Here is a 20,871-nt window from a genome sequence, read left to right as displayed (position 1 = left end):
CCTATTTTGCTTGGGAACAGCTCTAATTGTTAGGAAGTTTTTCCTCATACTCAACCAAAAGTTCTCTACAACTTCTTACTTTTGATATCTAAGATCAAGCAAAACAAGTATAATTTATCTTCCAAAAAACAGCCTTCAAATGTTTGAAGACAGCTATCATGTTCCCCCTAAGTCTTTCCTTCTCCACTTGAGGAATCAAAGAATAAAATGTATAAAACACTTTATAAACTTTAAAAGACTATATAAATGTTAGCTTTTACAATTTTCATCATAGTATTGCCAAATTTTCACTACTGAGAATATATGGGGAGGTTCAAAAAAATCTGTTTTCTTATATGCGTTCTTCCACTAACAGCTTCCCTTCTCAGTTGCTGCTTGAGGGTTATACTTGGATCTTAAAGAACTAAAGAGACTAAATGATTTAAATTCCCAAGGTCAATAGTTCAATAAGGATTGCAGAGACATTAGAGATTATTCAGTCCAATCTCCTTGTTCGAAAAATTAAGACACTGAAGGCAAAAGAGCCTAAGCAATTTTTCAAGGTTACACAACTAGTTACAGGGTTCTTGTCTCAGTCAAATGCTCATTCCCCTTTACAATGCAGCCTTCCCTCCCTGAACCACAGACAAGATAAGTGACTAATAAAATCAGAGAATTTCAGAATTGGAAAGGACCTCAGAGGCAATCCAATCCAACACATACATGAACAGGGACCCCCCTGACAACAAATTGCTAAAATCAGAATTGGCAATAATTATTTTTCTCTAAATCAAAGAGACCATAAAACCCCAGAAGCCCCATTCTCACATTAAATCAATATATCATTATGTGCAGCCCTAAAAGTGTTACAATTTAAGGAAAAAATAACATTTATTCAGACCTCCCCATCATGACATTTCTGAGCTATTTATGGCATAAGCAATAATTAGGAATCTATAATTAAGTAGCTTATTTGGTTTCCCTTTCAAAAACCCGAACATTTATAAAATTGGTATTGTTACCCAGTAAATTGCTAAAGGATTTTTCATAAACATTCCATTCTGTCACCTCTCAAAGGATATGATATTCCAGTGGATGTCTAACTTGCTGTTGATCTCCAGACCCCGGGTTTCTTGCCTCTCTTCTTCAAGCTGTTTGGGGTTTGTAAACTGAGTCCTTTCTGCAGGTGACTCTGGGAAACTCTCAAAGCTGAATTTGTCTACTTGAATTGCCATTCTATAAGGAGAGATAGAAGGAAGAGAAAAAAAAAAACAACTAATCAGTAGGGTTATTTTCCCTAAATATCTTGAGCCTATTTGTCCAGGAGAGCATGAGACAATATGATGAATTGTTGTGACCATTCACACAATCAGATAATTTGAGAGTTACAAGGGACCTCAGTGGCAATCTAGACCAACCTATATGCCATAGGAATTCCCTTGATAAAAACATACAAAATGTGATTTTTCAAGTCTCTGCTTGAAGACTTCAAAGAAGGAGGAACACAGTACCTCTCAAAGTAGCTCCTTCATAACATTCATTTAAACAATAAAAAATAACACAGTGATCAATCATGCCTTAACATTATATACTTGGGTCAACTGAGATGCTACTTGGAAACTAAGATACATTTGAAGATTCACACTTGGGAACTGATCTGTGATTAAAGAAAGCACCAAAAGTTTCCACAGGGTAATCTTCATTTTGCAAAGAGATAAAAGAACTTCACCTTTTGTGCTTTAGATACTTCAAAGATTCATGATTTTGTCAGTGCGGGTACCACCTCCTCTGACAGAGATAATAATTCAGCAACAATAAAAACAGTAATAGCAACCCACATAAACACATTGTTTTAAGGTTTACAAAGCACTCTCCATGAAACAATCATATTAGGTAGGTAGTTGGGTATTATTATGACCTTTTGTCAATGAGATAAAAGGGACTTGTTAAAGGTCACAGAGACAGGTTTCAAACCCAGATATTCTAACACCCATAGCTGGTACTCTTCCTATTATATAATGTAAGACCATAAATCTTATTAGATCCTTTTTTCTCTTCTTCCTTTTTGAATTCCAGTCCACTCTTTAAATCCCAAAGCAAATGCCACTTGTTTCCAAAAGGCATTTCTGAAGCCCCCCAATGAGTAACCATTTTTCCCCAACACAGGACATTCTGATTGCATTTCACTGATGAACTTACAGTATAAAAGTGTGTTTACTTTGGCCTTAGATATAGTGGATAGAGTGCTGGCCTTGCAGTCAGAAAGAATTGAATTAAAATACTACCTCAGATACTTATATACCCTCATGACCCTGCACAAGTTACTAAAACTCTCTCAGCCTCAGTTTTCTCACCTACAAAATAGGGATAATAACAGCACTTATTTCATGGGGTTGTTATGAGAAGCAAATGAGGTAACATATGTAAAGTGCTTTCCAAATCTTAAAGTACTCTATTATTACAATATTATTATTAATTACTATTATTATTAAGGTTCAAGGTATCTACTATTAACTACACTTACAAATGGGGAGAATTAAGATGCTTAGTAGATGTAGGATCAGGATGGCAGGGATTCATATTTTATAAGACTGTAATGTAATTATCACAGAATATTGTATATTAAAGTTATCTGTTACCTTAATGATAGTTGAAAACAGCAAGTATTATAGGTGAGATTACTGTTACTGTGTAAAAGGTTGTGGCTGCCATTGATGGAAGGGTCCATAAAATAGTTATTTGCCAGTAGTTAATCCAAGATCTCTCATATTCAATTCAATAAACATTTACTTAGCATCTACTATGTTCAAAGCTCTGTGCTAGGAACTGGAAATAATAAAAGACAATAAAAGATGACATGGTGGATGGAATTTTAGAATCATGAGGACCTGAGTTCAAATTCTATTTTATATACTTATTAACTGTGTGACCCTGCGCAAGTCACTTAACCTCTGTCAGCCCTGGTTTCTTCATCTGCAAATTAGGAGGTAATAGCAGCATGTACCTTACAAGACTTTGTGAGGATCAAATGAAATGGTATCCATGAAGTGCTCTGTAAACATTAAAGTGCTGTATAAATATTAGCTACCAGTAATACTAATAGTTGTCTAATGCTAATAGAACTATATCTAAATCTGTGATTTGATTAATAAAAACAACTCCCAGATGAAGCAACTCCATCTGTTAAAGCTGCGTGACACCTTGTCTGTAAATCAGCATATCAGAGATGTTAAATGACTTTGCCAGGGTTGCAAAGACAAAATGTGTCAGAAGCTTTTTGCTCATGGGCAAAGAAAACAGTATTAGGATAGAGAGGTTGGGGTGAAAAGAGGAGAAAAATATGAAGCTGTATAAAAAAGCCATCTTTGTGTCTATTTCTCTACTCACTCTCTTCTAAACCTTCAGTAATCTGGCTTCTAACCTCACAATTCACCTGGAGCTTCTCTCTCCAGTGTTGCCAATGCTATGGTAACTGCCAAATGTGATGATCTTTTCTTAAACCTCACTCCTCTTGACTTCCCTGGAGTATATGACGCTGCTGACCACCTTCTCCTCCTAGAAACTCTCCTCTCTGCCCTTTCCTGACATAGCTCTCTACTCATTCTCCTCCTACCTCTTTGACCATGTCTTTTATTTTAACTTTCATTTTTAAAATTTCAAGTTCCAAATTCTCTCCCTCTCTCTAGTACGTCCACCACCCACTGAAAAGGCAAGCAATATGATGTCCATTATACATATGCAATTGATGCACATTATACATATGCAAACATATGCAACATATTAGCCACACTAAAAAAAGAAAGAAAAATAAAGTGAAAAAATATGCTTCATTCTGCAGTCAAAGTTCATCAGTACTCTCTCTAGAAGTGGATAGCATTTTTCAACATTTCTTCGGAATAGTCTTGGATCACTGTCTTGATCAGAGTCATTCATACTTGATTATCATTACAATATTGCTATTTCTGTGTACAGTGTTCTCCTGAATCTGCGTGCTTCAATTCGCATCAGTTCTCAGCTTTTCCAGAAGCCCTCCTCCTCCTCATTTATTATAGGACAACAATATTCCATCATAATCATATACCACAACTTACTCAGCCATTCCTCCATTGATGGGCAATTCTTTGCTACTACAAAATGAGCTGCTATAAATATTTTTATACATATAGGTCTGACCACTTCCTCTTAGTCTCCTTTGAGAGATCTTCAATCATGTCTCACTTGCTAATTAATTATTAATTCCCCATGTCTCTGTCTTGGCCCTCTTCTCTAGTCTCTCTCTTCTATCTAACTTGGTGATCTCATCAGTCCTTATGGGTATAATCAGCAGCTCTATGCAGATGATTCTTTTTTTTTATATATTAATTTTATTTATTTTTAGTGTTCTACAATCACTACCATAAAACTTAGATTTTTTCCCCTCTACCTATCCCTCACCACCCCCCTCCCTCCCTGAGACAGCGTACAATTCTACATAGGATCTACACAAACATTCCTATTGAATACATTTTCACTATAGGCATGCTGTGTAGAAGAACTAAAATAAATGGGAAAAATCATATAACAAACCAAAACATACTACACACACACACACACACACACACACACACACACACACACACACACAAATGATCTGCTACGTTCTGCGATTGAATTCCATAGTTCTTTCTCTGGATGTGGAAGGCATTTTTGCCTTAAAAGACCATTGGGAATTTTTTTTAAATCCTTGCATTGCTATGAAGATCCAAGTCTACCAGAAAAAACTCTCACACACTGTGGTCATTGCTGTGCACAAAGTTCTCCTGGTTCTGCTCATTTCATTCAGCATCAGATCATATAAGTCCTTCCAGGCCTCTCTGAAGTCTTCTTGTTCATCATTTCTTATAGCACAATAGTATTTCATTACATTCACATATCATAATTTATTCAGTCATTCCCCAATTGATGGGCATCCCCTTGATTTCCAGTTCTTGGCCACTACAAAGAGTGCTGTTATAAATACTTTTTTTCAGGAGGACAAAGCTTAAGAATTTATTCTTTTTTTTTTTTTTTACTTTTTTTAAATTTAATTTTATTATTATTATTTTTTAATGTTTTACAATCACTGCCATAAAATTAAGATTTTATCCCATCCACACCTACCCCGCACTACCCCCCTCCCTCCCCACTACAGCATACAATTCTGTATAGATTCTACATATACTTTCCTATTGAGTACATTTTCACTATAGTCATGCTATGTAGTCAAACTAAAATAAATGGAAGAAATCATATAACAAATCAAAACATGATACACAAAAACACACACACACACACAAACATGATCTGCTACATTCTGCGAATGACGTCCATATTTCTTTCTCTGAGTGTGGAAGGCGTTTTGCCTTAGAAAACCACAATTGGGATTTTTTTTTTTTTAATAAGTTCTTGCGTTATTATGAAATTCCAAGTCTACCAGAAAAAACTCTTCACACACTGTGGTCGTTGCTGTGCACAAAGTTCTCCTGGTTCTGCTCCTTTCTCTCAGAATCAGAGCATATAAGTCCTTCCAGGCCTCTCTGAAGTCTTCTTGTTCATCATTTCTTATGGCACAATAGTACTCCATTACATTCATATACCATAATTTATTCAGCCATTCCCCAATTGATGGGCATCCCCTTGACTTCCAGTTTTTGGCAACTACAAAGAATGCTGCTATAAATATTTTTGTACATGTGGGACCCTTTCCCATTTTTTTGATCTCTTGGGGATACAGTCCTAGTAGCGATATTGCTGGGTCAAAGGGTATGTACATTTTTGTAGCCCTTTGGGCATAATTCCAAATTGCTCTCCAGAATGGTTGGATCAGCCCACAGCTCCACCAACAATGAATTCATGTTCCAACTCTCCCACATCCTCTCCAACATTTATCATTTTTGCTATAAATATTTCTGTACATGTGGGACCCTTTCCCATTTTTATGACCTCTTGGGGATACAGTCCTAGCAGCGCTATTGCTGGGTCAAAGGATATGTACATTTTTGTAGCCCTTTGGGCATAGTTCCAAATTGCTCTCCAGAATGGTTGGATCAGCTCACAGCTCCACCAACAACGAATTAGTGTTCCAACTCTCCCACATCCTCTCTAACATTTATCATTTTCCTGTTCTGTCATGTTTGCCAATCTGATAAGTATGATGTGGTACCTCAGAATTGTTTGGATTTGCATCTCTAATCAAAAGTGATTTAGAGCATTTTTTTATATGATTATAGATATCTTTAATTTCTTCCTCTGAAAATTGCCTGTTCATATCCTTTAACCATTTACCAACTGAGGAATAACTTGTATTGTTGTACATTTGACTCAGTCTCTATATATTCTAGAAATGAAGCTTTTATCCCCCAGATTAGCTGTAAAAATTTTTTCCCAATATACTACATCCCTCTGAATTTTGGTTGTGCAAAAACTTTTCAGTTTAATGTAATCAAAATTATCCAGCATGATTCTTATTCTTTAAATCCAACACCAAACTCTCCTGAACTCCAGTATGATATTAGTAACTGCCTATTGGCCAATTCAAACTGGATATCCCAAAGGCCTCTTAAACCCAAAGTAATAATCTCTCCACTGACTCCTTTACCCCTGTCTTATGTGTAGAAGTGATCCTTCTTGCCAAATAAAGTCCCTCTAGGTGCACCTTTAATTTCATTGCATCCCATCCTCTATGGTAGACTGCCCCCTGTATCATCCCTAGTCTATCACTAATCTTCAATCTCTCCTGTCAATAGGCTGCTTCCCTCTTACCTACTTATATACTCAGACCTTCCTCATTCTTAAAAAAATTCTCAGTTGATCCAACCATCTCTGCTAGCTACCATCTTTTATTGTTCCTTCCCTTTTCAGCTTAACTCCTAGAGAAGATCATCTACAATATGTACTTCCACTTCCTTTCCTCTAACTCTTTTCTTAACTCTCTGCCCTTTTGATACTATAGATCAGAGGTTCCCAAACTTATTTGGCTCACCAACTTCTTTTAAAAAAAAAATTACTCAGTGCCCCACTGGAAATTTTTCATTAATCCTTTAACAGTTTTTTTGTTTGAAATTTGCATCATCAATAAGAAAAAAAAACACGTAAACCATTTCTTAAATGATGTTTCTTAAATTCAATAACTTACTGTAAATTTCTGGGGATTTTCCTGCATTGAAATTTTGATGATGCAATACTGCATCACATAACCATATAGTATCATATATATCATAAACAAATCATTACATTCACATATTCCTACTCATGCATGCTAAACTTCTCAACAATGAACATGCTTACCTGCCAACACTTGTTTTCAAGACCTGTCAGTGGAGTTGACCACTGATCAGTTATAACTTGTATTTTGTGTGTTTATTTGGAAAATATGTAATCACTATAACTCTAACTCTGTTACACAACAGATGAGACATGTATGAATAGTTTTTTCAAAATTTTCTTCTCCACTTTTCTTATGCTTCCACCATCCCCCTGTCTTTATTCAATGGCCCTGGATTGCACCTAAGGCTACTACTAGCACCCTGGATCATTCCAACACTCCTCAGGGGCCAGTACTACTCCCTTTGAGAATTTATATTAGATCACTCTTCTTTTCCTGAATACTCTCCTCACTCTTAGTTTTCCTTCTGACTGCTCATTTTCAGATTTCTTTACTGGATCTTCATCCAGGTCTCATCTACTAGCCACTGGTTTCCCAGAGGCTCTGTTCTCTTCTCCCTCTATAATATCTTGCTATTCGCTCATCTCATCAGCCTTCCCTTTAGCTAAGTAGCCTCTCTTCTGACCTTCAGTCTCACATCATCAGTTGCCTATTGGGCATCAGAACTGTATAACCTATAGACATTTTAAACTCGACATGTCCAAAATTGAATTCATTATCTTTCTCCCTTCATCCATTCCTATTCCCAGTTTCCCTATTGCTACAGAGGGCACTTCTATATTCTCAGTCTCTTCCTCATCTCCTTCACCTCACATATCCAATCTGCTGCCACGTCCAGTCATTTCTATCTTCAATGTATCTCTCCTACACATCACCTTCCCTCCTATGACACAGCCTACATCTTTTGCAAGTCCTCATCACCTTATGTCTAGGCTAGTGCAATGGCCTGCTGGTTCGTTTCTATGATTCAAGTCTCTCCTCACTTCAGTCCATTCTACACTCAGCTGCCAAAGCGATCTTCCTAAACCACCGGTGTGATCTTGTCATTCTCTTACTCTATAAACTTCAGTTACTCCCTAATATCTTCAGGATAAAATATAAAATCTTATTTCGTTTTTAATTCCTTCAAAACTTGCCCCACATCTTCATTTTCCAGTCTTCTTAAACTTTATATCCCTTCACATACTCTGTGATCCAACAAACTTGGCCCTGTTTTTTGCTGTTTTCACACTCTGTCTTCCAACTCCATAACTTTTTACTGGCTGTCCTCTGTGCATAGGTGGTGCAGTGGATAGAGTGCTGGGCTCTCTAGAGGAAGACTTTTCTTTCTGAGTTCAATTCTGGCCTCAGACACTAAATATCTATGTGAAACTGAACAAGTCACTTTATCCTGTTTGTCTCAGTTTTTCATTAATAAAAATGAGCTAGAGAAGGAAATGGCAAACCACTTCAGTATCTGCCAAAAAAAACCCCAAAATAAAAAAACAAGCCAACCCAAATGGGGTTACAAAGAGTCAGAAAAAACTAAAATGACTGAACAACAAAACCCCTATGCATGGAATGCTTTCCGTATTTATCTCTGCTCCCTTCTTTCCTTTAAGACTTAGCTGAAATCCTACTTTTTGCAAAAAGCCCTGTCCTTCCAATTGCTAGTGCCTTCTCTTTGAATAACCTACAATTTATCCAGTATATGGCTTGTGTCTATATAGTAAATGGATGGTCTCCCATATTGGAATGGGAATTCCTTGAGGGCAGGAACTGCTTTTAATATTTCTTTGTTTCCCCAGGACTTAATACAATTGTTTCTTACATATTAAGTGCTTAATACATGTTTGCTGATTAATTTTTAACATGTCCAAAACAGAATCATTATCTTTCCCTCAAAAAAGCACCCTCTCACAAACTTCCTTTTTACCGTCCATAGCAATGCCATCCTTCCCATTACCTGAGCCCAAAACCCCAGCGTCATGCTCAGCTTCATTCTCTCAATTGACATAAGTACCAACGAATCCCCAAACCTTACTCTTTGTCCACAACAGTTTTCACATATTTCTCCATCTCTCCATTCACAAAGCCATCATCATTGTAGGCCCTCGCCATCTCTTGCCTGGACTATCCTAATAGCTCCCTAAGTGATATCCTTACCACAAGTCTCTCCCCAGTCCAATCCATCATCCACAAAGCTACTGTCCCTAATGACTTCTCTGACAATGTCACTCCCCAACCTAATAATATTCAGTGGCTACTTATAATCTCAAGGATCAAATATAAGCTCTTTGACTGCCATTTGAAGCCTTTCACATCTTTTTACTATCTTTACACATTACCCTCCATGCATTCTACTGTCCAGTCATATTGGTGCACTTGCTCTTCCTTTCACATGACTCTATATGTCTTATCTCTGTGACTTTGTATTAGCTGTCCCTTCACCTCCACCTTTACGCTATTAAATCTCCCCCTCCCCCCACCCTTGACAAATATGTTTTTGCCCCTAATTCTCACTTATAATGCTTGGTCTTCTTTAGGTTTCAGCCCAAGGACTACCTTCTGTGACAGGTTTCTTCTTACCTTCTTTCCTGGTTCCCAAAGGAGCTGACACCTCCTATCTAAGGATATCTTCTATTTAGTGTGTGTATTACATATAATCTGTATACATATACACAATACATATATATGTGCAATATATATTAATATTATATATGTATATATTATAATGCACATGTTATCTCACCCATTAAAATATAAGGCCACTGAGGTCAGAAGTCGTTTTTACTTTTTCTTTGTATCTCCAGTATTTAGCAGAGTTTCTGGCACATACCAAATTTATAACATATACTTGAGAATTAATTGATTAATATGTCAACACTATGAGCATTGGAATGGAAGCAAGAAAATCATCAGTGTTCCAATCTAAGTTCTCCACATACCAATGTATGCTCTAGACCAAGTCAGTGTTTCCCTTTGAACAATTCTTCCTATGTAGAGAGGAAGCTATTAAGGAAAAGAGCACTGGAATTGGAGTTGGTAGAGCTGGGTTCAAATCTTGGCTCTGCTACTCCCTAGTTGGGTGACCACTGGCTAGCTATTTAACCCCTAAGGGTTCCTCATTTATAAAATGAGGAGATGGGACTAGATCAACTTGAAGCTTTTTTCCAGATCCTTCCCCAAAATAACATCCTACACCCTTAAAGCTTTGAGTTTCAATATTCTAGGTTGACCAACAACTCATATTTTCTACTCTGAATTTGAATAATTTCTTGAGGTTCTTTCCATATTTAACTTTTGATTATTCTAAATTTAAACTCACAAAAGAGATGTCATAATGAGTTTCTTCTATGTAGGTTCAGTGTCAATAAATCATTACATCTCAAACAGAGAACCATGTATAGTAACATGCTTCCCAACAGTGAAAACTTTTGTGGATAAATGAATGTGTGGAAGCCAATTGGGAGTGATTTGATTCAGTAGCAAAGAGGAAACTTGGCTCCCTACCTCCTCTGAAGAAGCAGGTATTTCCCATCCTTCTAAATATTGATGTAAAACATGGAACTGCCCAAAAGATAAAGGTCAGAACATATCCTGTTTCACTAAAAAGGTCAAGATAAGTTCAAGACAAGACCTCTACTATGAAGCCCAAAAGGAACTAATGATTTCCACCTTTCAATCACTTAAAAATGTATTCAAATAAAGGTTTCTCTTTTCTTTTTTTTCTCCTCCAAAAGTAAGTTGCAGGAATACATTTAGAGCAAAATTACAAACTGGTTGTAGAAAAGGTTACATGAGGGTTGTTTTTATTTGATTAGTGTCACCAACGTAGAAGTAATAATGTAATAATCATTGAGATTTACATAGCACTTTGTGGTTAAAAAGTTTTTGACATGAATTTTCTCATTGGTCCTTTTAGAAACCATATGTTTTATGTTGTCCAAGTTTTATCCTCATTTTATTAATGAGGAAACTGAATTTACAAAGGTAAAATAACCCTGTTATATAGCTAGGATTTAAAACAAGGTTTTCTGACTATGAACCTAGAATTTTTCTACTATAAGAAGATATAGATTCAAATTCTGCCTTTAACACATACTAGCTATGTGATCGTGAACCAGTCACTCAACTTCTCCAAAACTCAGTTTGCTTATCTATAAAAAAGGATAAAAATAATACTATGTAGTTGTTTTCTCAGGGTGGTTTTGAAGCTGACATGAAATCATGCAGGTAAAGAATTTTATAAACATTAAAGTGCTACAAGAATGCTAATGATAACTCTGGCCATATGTTCTCAGTAAACTGGGACTTCTTCTTCCTAGTCTGACAAGGAACAACTATCACCAATATTAGGTGAATTTCAGCTTATCATAAAGACATTTTAACAACTGGAGCTACCCGACAAATAAAAGAAAGGTGTGCTTTTGAGATAGCGAGCTCCCCATCACTGGAAGATTTTAAGGAGAATACAATAACCATATCACAAGCATGCTGGCCAGGATTCACTCACTGAGTTACAAGTTCCCCGCCCCTGGTAAATGATCTAGAAAGGCAGCATGGTGTAACAGAAAAAGAACTAGACTGGGATTCAGGACGACCTGGACTCTGCAGCTGCTAGCTGTGTGACACTGGGAAAGTGTCCAACTCTTTAGGTCCATAAAAAGATAAGGCTGGATGCCATGACTTCTGTGATTACTTCTAGCTCTTAACCCATGGTCCTAGGACCTCAGATGTTTTTTTCTAGCTCTAGAATCCCATGATTCTTCTTCTTCTTCTTCAAAATAAAGATATGAGAATTAAGGCTTAGTGAATTGCTATTAATAATTTACTTTTGTAAGCTTTGGGGCTGGTACATATTTGGTAAAGTACATTGATTTCACATTTGAAAGGGGGGGATTGAGTTGTAAAGAGATCAATGGATCAGCAGAGAGAAGAACTTTCCCAAAATGAGGGATTCTTGGTAACATGTTCCCATAAATTCACTAAACAACAATAATCCAATGTGTTGGAAGCCTTCCTCTGCTCTCCCAAGATACCAGGGTCAATAATATCTACTTCAGACTGTCTTTCATTGTAAATATATCACCAGCTCATCCCCTTTGCTAGTATTTGATGGTGTTTCATTCTACTTCTTCCATATAAGTCATCCTTGTAATAGGCTTCGGAGTATTTATGCCCACTATGTCTTTCCATTATTCTTTGGATTACTTATAATCTTAATTCTTCCAATTCATTATTTCAACAAGAATTTATTAGGTGCTTATTATTTAGCACAGACACACAGTGCTAAATGCTGAGGAAACAAAAAAAGAAGCAAAACAGTTACTTCCCTCAACTAAATTATATTCTCTTGGAAAAGTATGATGTTCTATTATTTGTAGCTATAAAGTATGGACAACAATATTGATGTTGAAAGACTTTTTGTGGCAATGAGAAAATTATGATCATCGTAATCCTTGGCAGTTTCACAAATGTGATTTAGCCTGATCACATCTTCGACTCAGTTCTGAGCCCATATAGCACTTATACAGGATACAGCTATGAATGGACTCTCCAAAAAGTTCCCTGAGCCATAGACTAGGAAATAAGTGGAGAGTTTTTAATCCATTTTGTTTTTCCATCATGGATGATTAGGTTAATATCTTACCTGTTGCTTGTGGGGGTGTTTTTTCAGCAACATCAACAAAAGAAGCCAACCAATAACAACGACCAAAAAATCCTACCAACTACCACAATTTATAACAAGAATTAAATGTTGTTACAAACACAAATTACCCTGGAGTTAGAGGACTGAGCTTTTAGAGAATCTGAAGTATAAAACTAAACATTAGAAAGATCCTGTTTCTTTCCTTAAAATGAAGAGCTACTTTTTCCAATTCAAATTTCCTTAAGAAGCTACATAATCCAAGCCTCATTGAACACAAACATTCTCTTTTTATTTATGTTTCTTTTTCTGAAATGTGAGGTAATAGAACTATGCTAGTCATAAGTAGTCAGCTGAGTATTCTCTGATTTAAATAATTCAAACATAAGAGGGAAGGAAAAGATATTACCAAGAAAATGTGTCACTAGAAAAAGTGACAATGAGATTCTTCCTGAAATGAAAAGAATGTGAGGAAGGCTTCTACCACGTTGGGTGCATCTTCTATGCAAGATTTATGAAAAGACATTGCCAAGAACTGCAAAGGATAAAAAAGTATGAAGAAGTTATCATTTATTTAACTAAAGGAAGTAGTCACACTGAAGAAAAAACCTATCAAAGCATCAATGTATTTGGATTGGTAATCAACTCATGCTCCTAACACCCCCATTTTATCAGTCTAACACACACTATGGAAAGAGAGTGAGTAAATGAGTGGTCAATAGGCTAGGGGCAGAGCCCCTCAGCTGCTCCTTCTGTCTTCATCATGGATAGCAGATACTGAAAACCCTGTCCTGACATGGAGGAATTTGGAGTTGGTATCCCAGTAGTGTAGCTGGAAGGTGAGGGTTTTGGCAGGGGTTAGAGAGGCAATAAGAAAGAGGAAGTAGCTGTTATACAGGGACAGGATGATAGGGAGGAAGAATCTGGACTTCTGGCAGATTTCCAAACTCCACTGTGCTAGTCTTCTGGCTCTTTCTCTATGAAGATGCAGGTGTGAGCATTGGCTTAGGTTCTGGAGGGGGATGTACTGGTAGTATTGATGGGTATGTGGTCTCAGTTTGGGGGATTTTTAGATGATGGCTCTGCTACCTAGTTGTACTTCTTAGGAAAAATGAAGACTGATTTTTTCACCTTCCTGGGAAAGTTAATCTAGGCAGATGGTTTTGTGAATGGTTGTGCTTGCTGCAGTCTCTACTGCCATGCTGGTATTTTTGCTCTGCCTGTGACTCTTCAGAACTTTGAGACTGCCTCTGACTGCTGGACTGCTGGGCTAAGGGCACTTGAGGTGCTGACTGAAGAAATGGTGGTCGCTACAACTGATGAAGAGTATGATTAAGCATCTGCTTTTTGCCTTCAGAATGATGGTGACAGTATCTTCTTCATGGTACATCTTGAATAAACTGTTGCTACTACTTCCTGTACATTAGTGTTGCTTTTCTATGCTGCTATTTCAGAATTGTACAAAAGAATTCCTACTCATGAGCTAATATCCTTATACAAGGAGACAATAAGATTAAGAGGTCATAAGGTATTAGGTGATCAAACCCAGCTCCCCTGACCCCCAGTGCAGTGATCTTTCCATAATACAATGATGCTTCATTCGAAAGCCCTCTCTTCCTACTTGAATCTGTAATAGCCTGCTGGATATTTCCAATGAATTGATCATATTCCAATTGGTAATATGGCTATTTGTCCTTGTGACTGTCTTTCCCAATTTGATTGCATATTTGTCAAGGGCAAGTATTGTCAATTTACTTACCTCTACCCCTCCAGGACCCTGTACTGTGTCTTACAACTAACAGATACTGTAAAATGCTTGCTTAAAATAAATTTTGTTGAATTTCAGCATTTGCACAAAAAATAATACAATAACAGGTCAGATAAATATAATGTTTTTAAGGTTTGCCAAGTTTTTTACAACAATTACCTCACTTGATCCTCACGATGACCCTATGAGATAAATATTACTCAGATTTCTATACCATTTTAAGGCTCATGTAGGCCTTTTCTCATAACAATTATTTAAGTTAAACATTACAAATGTTATATATATATTTGCAGATAGGAAATTAAGGCTAGGAAAATCTCCACCTAAGGTCTCAGAGCCAGGCGTAGCTACGACTTGAACCCAGATCTCCTGACTGCATGCTCTTTCAAGTACACTACAATGATTCCAACAGGCACACTGTTAATGACAATGCCATCTAGTTTGCTTAAACACATAAATGCACATACGCACTTAGAAAAAGGGTGTTGTGGTTACACAGAAGCCTTTTTTACCTTACGAATGGTGATAGGTTCTTGGAAAAGATAACAGCTTTAATAAATCATGAGTGATCTGCATGAAAAGGATGGATTATGCAAAACAATATTCAGGGCCACTGATACTCATGAGGGAAAGGAGAGCTCTGTTTCCTTCTGTGCTCTGATGGATAACCTTGCTAGTGATCAGAAGGGGGAATTGACAAGACTTTTAATGAATAATGAAACAATCATGTTTTGAGGCCATTCACTTTGGTCCTAAAATGAGCCTGTCTGCCCATGACGGTTGTTTGAAAGAAAATAAGGTATTACCAGCATGCAAAGAGAATAAAATACAAATGAGTAAATGAGGAAGAAAGAAGGGCCAGCCCACACTACTGATGAGGCATCAGAACAGCTGGATGTCACTCGTCAAAGTCGCTTAAGGAAAACAGGGCTTGGCACACTCTGGAAAGCAGAAGGTGACAGGAGTGATTAAGGATAAGTATAAAATCACAGGATATCAGACACGGAAAGGACATTAGATACCATCTATTCCAATCATTTTGTTCTACAGGTGAGAACATTGAGACCCAAAGAAGGCATTGTGATTTGCATGAAATCACATAATAAATAAGTGTTGGAGCTGGAAACCTCCCAAGACAGTGATCTAGAAGACAGAGCTAAAGATATGCAAAAAAGCTAAGCCATTTGGGGAAAAGCATGACTAAGTGAAAGAATATAATGTAGGGGGTGGGGAAATATGTTAAGGAAAGAAGTTGTATACAATCATTTCCATAATTGTAGAAGTTCTTAACATGAAAATCAGAACTGATACTGAGACCATGTGTGTTGCATTTTCATACAAGCCCAATTTGATCCAGAAATAACAACTACCACTATTATTAATCATCTACAAAGGACTTTTCTTGCAACATTCTTGTAAGGTAGGCAGTGCAAATGTTATCTTCATCTCTATTTTACAGATCAGGATCAAAGGCTTGGAGCAGTGTAGGTGACTTTTCTAAGATCACACAGATAATAAAGAGCAGTACAGTCCCCTCCACTGACATCTTCACCAATTACTTTAATACAAAATGGTCTCTTCCTTCCTTGAACATTCACAGATGGCACGTAGACTCTTGGACTACACACTTTAGTATTTGATTATCTACTGCCTCATGTTCTTTATTTCAGCTGCATGAGTCTTATTTCCCCAACCATTCTCCTCATGGCAACACTGTGAGGCAGCAGCAAAGAATTATGGGAATGATAGAATCAGAAAAGAATTTAGTTCAACTTCATTTTATAGCTGGGGAAATAGAGGCAAAGAGAAGGGAAGTCACTTCATAGAGCCACAGATTTAGAGATGGGTAGGACCTTAGAGGTCATTTAATCTAATCTTCCCATTTTAAAGATGAGGCCCAGAAAAGTTAAATCCCTTAGGCAAGACCACACTGGTAGTTAGGTGCAGGGCCAGAAATGATTCCCAGTGCTCCCACAACTACACTGTGAAGTGAAGGTACTTGTCCAAGGTGACACAGTTAATGACCAGCAGAGACAGGACTTATTAATAGGATTTGTGGTCTGATGACTTATGTTTGACTCACAGTTCTGCCTCTTACCACCTCTAAGACCTTGAGAAATTTACTTAAACTCTCCTGGCCTCAGTTTCCTTCTATATAGATTATACAACTTCTACTGTTCCTCCCTGGTCTAGAACTATGATCTTAACATCCTATAATCTAGGTTGTGATCCTCATTCTGCCATTTACTACCAGTATGACCTCAGGTAAATCATTGAACCTTCCTCAGTTTTCTCATCACTATAAATTTAGGTTATTGCTCTCAGGGAGACCCTCACTGCTTAACAAGGATTCTTTTATTCTTCTTTGATGGAACCTCTATTGTAGTCTCCACAAAGGGTATTCCAAAACATCTCTTCTGTCTTCAGAAGACATCATCATCTCCTTACATCACCTCCTCTTGTCAAGGAGGTGACCTCGCTTCCTAATTTACTGAGAATATAAAGGCCATCCAGATCACGTTCTCTCTTCTCCTTAACTCCAGATCTCAACATTCCATCATCCTCCTCTTTTACTCCCTTTGTTCTAGTCTCTAACAGAGATTTCTCCTTGCCAACTTCATTTCTCTTCTTTATCTCATACCCTCCTGTCTCCTGATTCCAGGAATTTGGCTCTAAAATGGATCTCTCTCTCTCTCTCTCTCTCTCTCTTATTCACTTTCAATCTCTCTATCTACTTATACTTCAGGTTTTCAACCTTTGCTCTCTCTTCAACATCCAGATTCAATCAGTTGTTAATTTTAATAAAATAGATCCTACTTATAAAACATCTCCTCTGTACATCCCTGTTCTCTACTTGTATACTTTGTTGTTGTTCAGTCATGCCTGATTCTTCATGATTCCATCTGAGGTTTTCTTGGCAAATATACTAGAATGGTTTGCCATCTCCTTCTCCAGCTTATTTTACAGATGAGGAACTGAAGCAAACTGGGTTAAGGGACTTGCCTAGGGTCATATAACTAGTAAGTGTCTGGTGCCAGATTTGAACTCAGGAAGATGAATCTTCCAGACTCCAGGCTTGACACTCAATCCACTGCACCACCTGGTTGTCTGTTCTACTCATACAACTTCTACCCTAATTGAGGCCCCCATGACATGTACTATTACAACAACCTTCTAATTGGTTTCCTTGACTCAAATCTCCTCCTTCAATTTATTGTCCACACAATTAATTTGATATTCCTAAAACAATTCACTCCCACCAAATTAAAAAAAAAATCAACAGTTTCATGTTACTTCTAGAGTAAATAAAATAAATTCTGGTATTTAAAAACCTTCACAATCTGGCACTCTTTCCACTTTCAATCTTATTAAACATTACTTGCCTTCAAACTCTCTCAGCAATTCCCATGGCACAACATTCCATCTCTGGCCTCAAAGCTATTCTATAAGTGGTTCCCAATGTGGAGTATTGTCTCCCTTTTCACCCTTACTTTCTAGAACACCTAGCTTTCTTCAAAGTACAGCTCACTTGATACCTTTTATAAGACACGTTTCCTTATCTCATGAGTTACTAGCACTCTTTCCCATACAAAGTCACTTTTAAGACAATTTATATATACTTACCTATATACATGCCCTATCTTTCCAGAAGAATGTAAACTCTTTCAGAGCAGAGATGATTACCTATTTTATTATTTGTATATCTGGAGTCTAGCACAAGGACTTGGAAATAATAGTCATTTAATAAATGTTTGCTGAAATGAGCTGAATTAAAAGTTAAGGTTCTTCATTATTAAAACTACCACCTAGCAGTAGACCAATATCTGTCTCTTAAAAATGAAATCACCTGTTGGTCTGAAAATCATGGGTTAAAGAGAATCATTGCTATCGTTGAATGCCAATTTTTATGTTTAATTTTGTACCCGAATATGAAAATAACTGTCAACAGTTGGCACAAAAAAATCTTTATTTCTGAAAGCTCTATAAAAAGGTGGATCTTTAATATCATGTCATATGAGTCAGTCTTTAAACAGCTGATAAACTCAGCAGGGAAGTCATAATGATGACCTTTGAATACAAATCAAAGAGCTAGATTTAAAAGGGACTATAGACACTTAATTAAATTGAACTTTCATCTCAAGATAATTGATAGCTATATGGTGGCTATTTTAAATTACTATCCAGCACCATGTGGGTCTCTTTATTTGACTATTAAGACTATCAGCCCATTTTACATTTTCTAATGAAATGATTGTAAATGGAAATGACCTGGGTAGCCTATAGGAATGATCTGCCTTTCTGAATCCAAAGCTGACTTCATGAAGAAAAAGGAGGATTAACACTGATATCTAAACCACAGAGGAAAAAAGATAATTTTTCCATTAATCCCTTAAAGGTTAATTAAATTCACAAAATTGCACTTTTACAGCTTAATTATTTATTTAAAATAATTGAAGAGATAACCTCGACTTGTGAAAGTCAAAGTTTCTGAAATTCAGCAAAAGCATCCTCAGTACCAACAAACCTGACACTAAGTGCCACTCTGAATAAAAACCCTGGAAATGCAGAAGAAAGTCAGTGGTTGCATAGTAGGAAGCTGCTGATGGACTGGAAACTACTAAAGGGCAAGAACCATATCTCATGCAGACCTAATGTGGGATAGGAGTCAGAAGTCCTAGAGGTGAGTCAGTTCTCTACCAACTACTATCTGAGAAACTTCAGGTAAGATATCTTAGTATAGAATAACAGGATTTGGATGTTAGATCGGGAAATGGCTTTAAAACAATTAATTTTACAACATAAAATTCAATCTAATCAGTGGTTAGAGCATTGGATCAGCAAAGTGGATAAAGCGTAAGACTTGGAGACAGGAAGATGTGTGTTCAAATCCAGTGTCAACCTTAAGAGCTGTGTGGCCCTGGGCAAGTTACTTTACTTCTGTGAACCTCAGATTTCTCACTTATAAAATAGATATAATAGCACCTATATTCCAGGGTTGTTATGAAGTTAAATCACAATATTTGTTAAGAGTTTTGCAAATATTAAAGAGCTATCGAAACACTGGTTGTTGCTGTATTGATCAAACACTTATTTTTATGTGCTGACTTCCTCCATTAGAATGTAAGATCACTGAAGGCAGGGACCATCTTTACTTTTGCTTGCATTTGTATTCCCAGTACTTCTGACAGTGCCTGTCATATAGTGAACATGTAAATGGTCACTCTATCCATCCATCTATCTATGAAGACTGAGGAGTAATTAGACAGGTAGGCGGAGGAAGTGGAGGAAGAGGAGGAGACAGAGAGAGATACAGAGAGAGAGAGAGAGAGAGAGAGAGAGAGAGAGAGAGAGAGAGAGAGAGAGAGAGAGAGAGAGAGAGGCAGAGTGTAAAATCAGGAAAACCCAGGAGGGAAACGTTGTCAGCAGTCAGATGCTAGAGAGGTCAATCAGGATAAGGACTGAAAAACTGGCAATTAAGTTAACACTGGTAACTTTGGAGAAAGAAGTCTGAATTCAATAGAGGCAACTGCAGAGGATACAGCACTGGACCTGGAGACAGGAAGGTCTGAGTTTGAATTCAGTCGCAGATATTAACTGTGTGACTCCAGAAAAAAATTAAATGCCATCTGCCTCCGTTTTCTTGACTGTAAAATAGGAATAATAGTAGCCCCTACGGCCCAGACTGGCTGTAAGGATAAAATGAGATAATATTTGTAAAGTTCTTAGCATAGTGTCTAGAACACAGAGGTACTTAATAAATGTTTGTTGACTTCAATTTAAAGATCAGGAAAGGTTTTACATTGGAGTTATCAATTGGTCTGAACTTTGAAAGAAGCTAAAGCTTCTAAGAAGTAGAGGTGACATCAACATGGAGAGACAGGAGAAACAATCCCAAATGTAGGTATGGGCAAGTGGAATGTCAGAGATGTAACACAGAATATAAGGGATGAAATGAACATTAGAGAACAAGACACTAAGGATCAGAACAATGAAGGAACTTGCCCATGGTCAATCTCACTGCAGAGCTAGAACTCAAGCCTGCGCCCCCATCCCTGGTGGTTTTTTCACTATACTGTCTTTCTCTCACTATAATGCTTCCTAATCAGTGTTTCTTACTACAACGCACCACCACACCATCACCACTAAAATATTTAATACCATTTTACAAATAAGTAAACTGAGATAAAGTTAACTGACTGGATGAAGGTCACAAACTGTGGCAAAACTGGGACTGAAACTATGTTGTCAGATTTTTAGTTTAGTGTCTTGTTGCCTGCTGTTAATAATGATTGTAATTACTTCTGATATCTA

The 20,871-nt window shown here is 37.1% G+C and overlaps 1 protein-coding gene across 4 annotated transcripts in view; it reads right to left on the bottom strand.

Annotated features, from left to right (window-relative positions):
• TRAPPC9 (trafficking protein particle complex subunit 9) overlaps positions 1 to 20,871 on the bottom strand; it is a 1,025,445-nt gene that overhangs the window by 330,425 nt on the left and 674,149 nt on the right. For all 4 annotated transcript variants that reach the window (XM_072602984.1, XM_072602987.1, XM_072602985.1 and 1 more), the window contains one exon: positions 1,063 to 1,215. In XM_072602984.1, the coding sequence (XP_072459085.1) occupies positions 1,063 to 1,215 (153 nt within the window). The remainder of the gene's footprint in view (positions 1 to 1,062; positions 1,216 to 20,871) is intronic.

Source organism: Notamacropus eugenii, chromosome 4 (assembly GCF_028372415.1).
Source record: "Notamacropus eugenii isolate mMacEug1 chromosome 4, mMacEug1.pri_v2, whole genome shotgun sequence".
Classification (NCBI taxonomy): domain Eukaryota; kingdom Metazoa; phylum Chordata; class Mammalia; order Diprotodontia; family Macropodidae; genus Notamacropus; species Notamacropus eugenii.
This window is presented reverse-complemented; position numbering and strand designations above follow the sequence as displayed.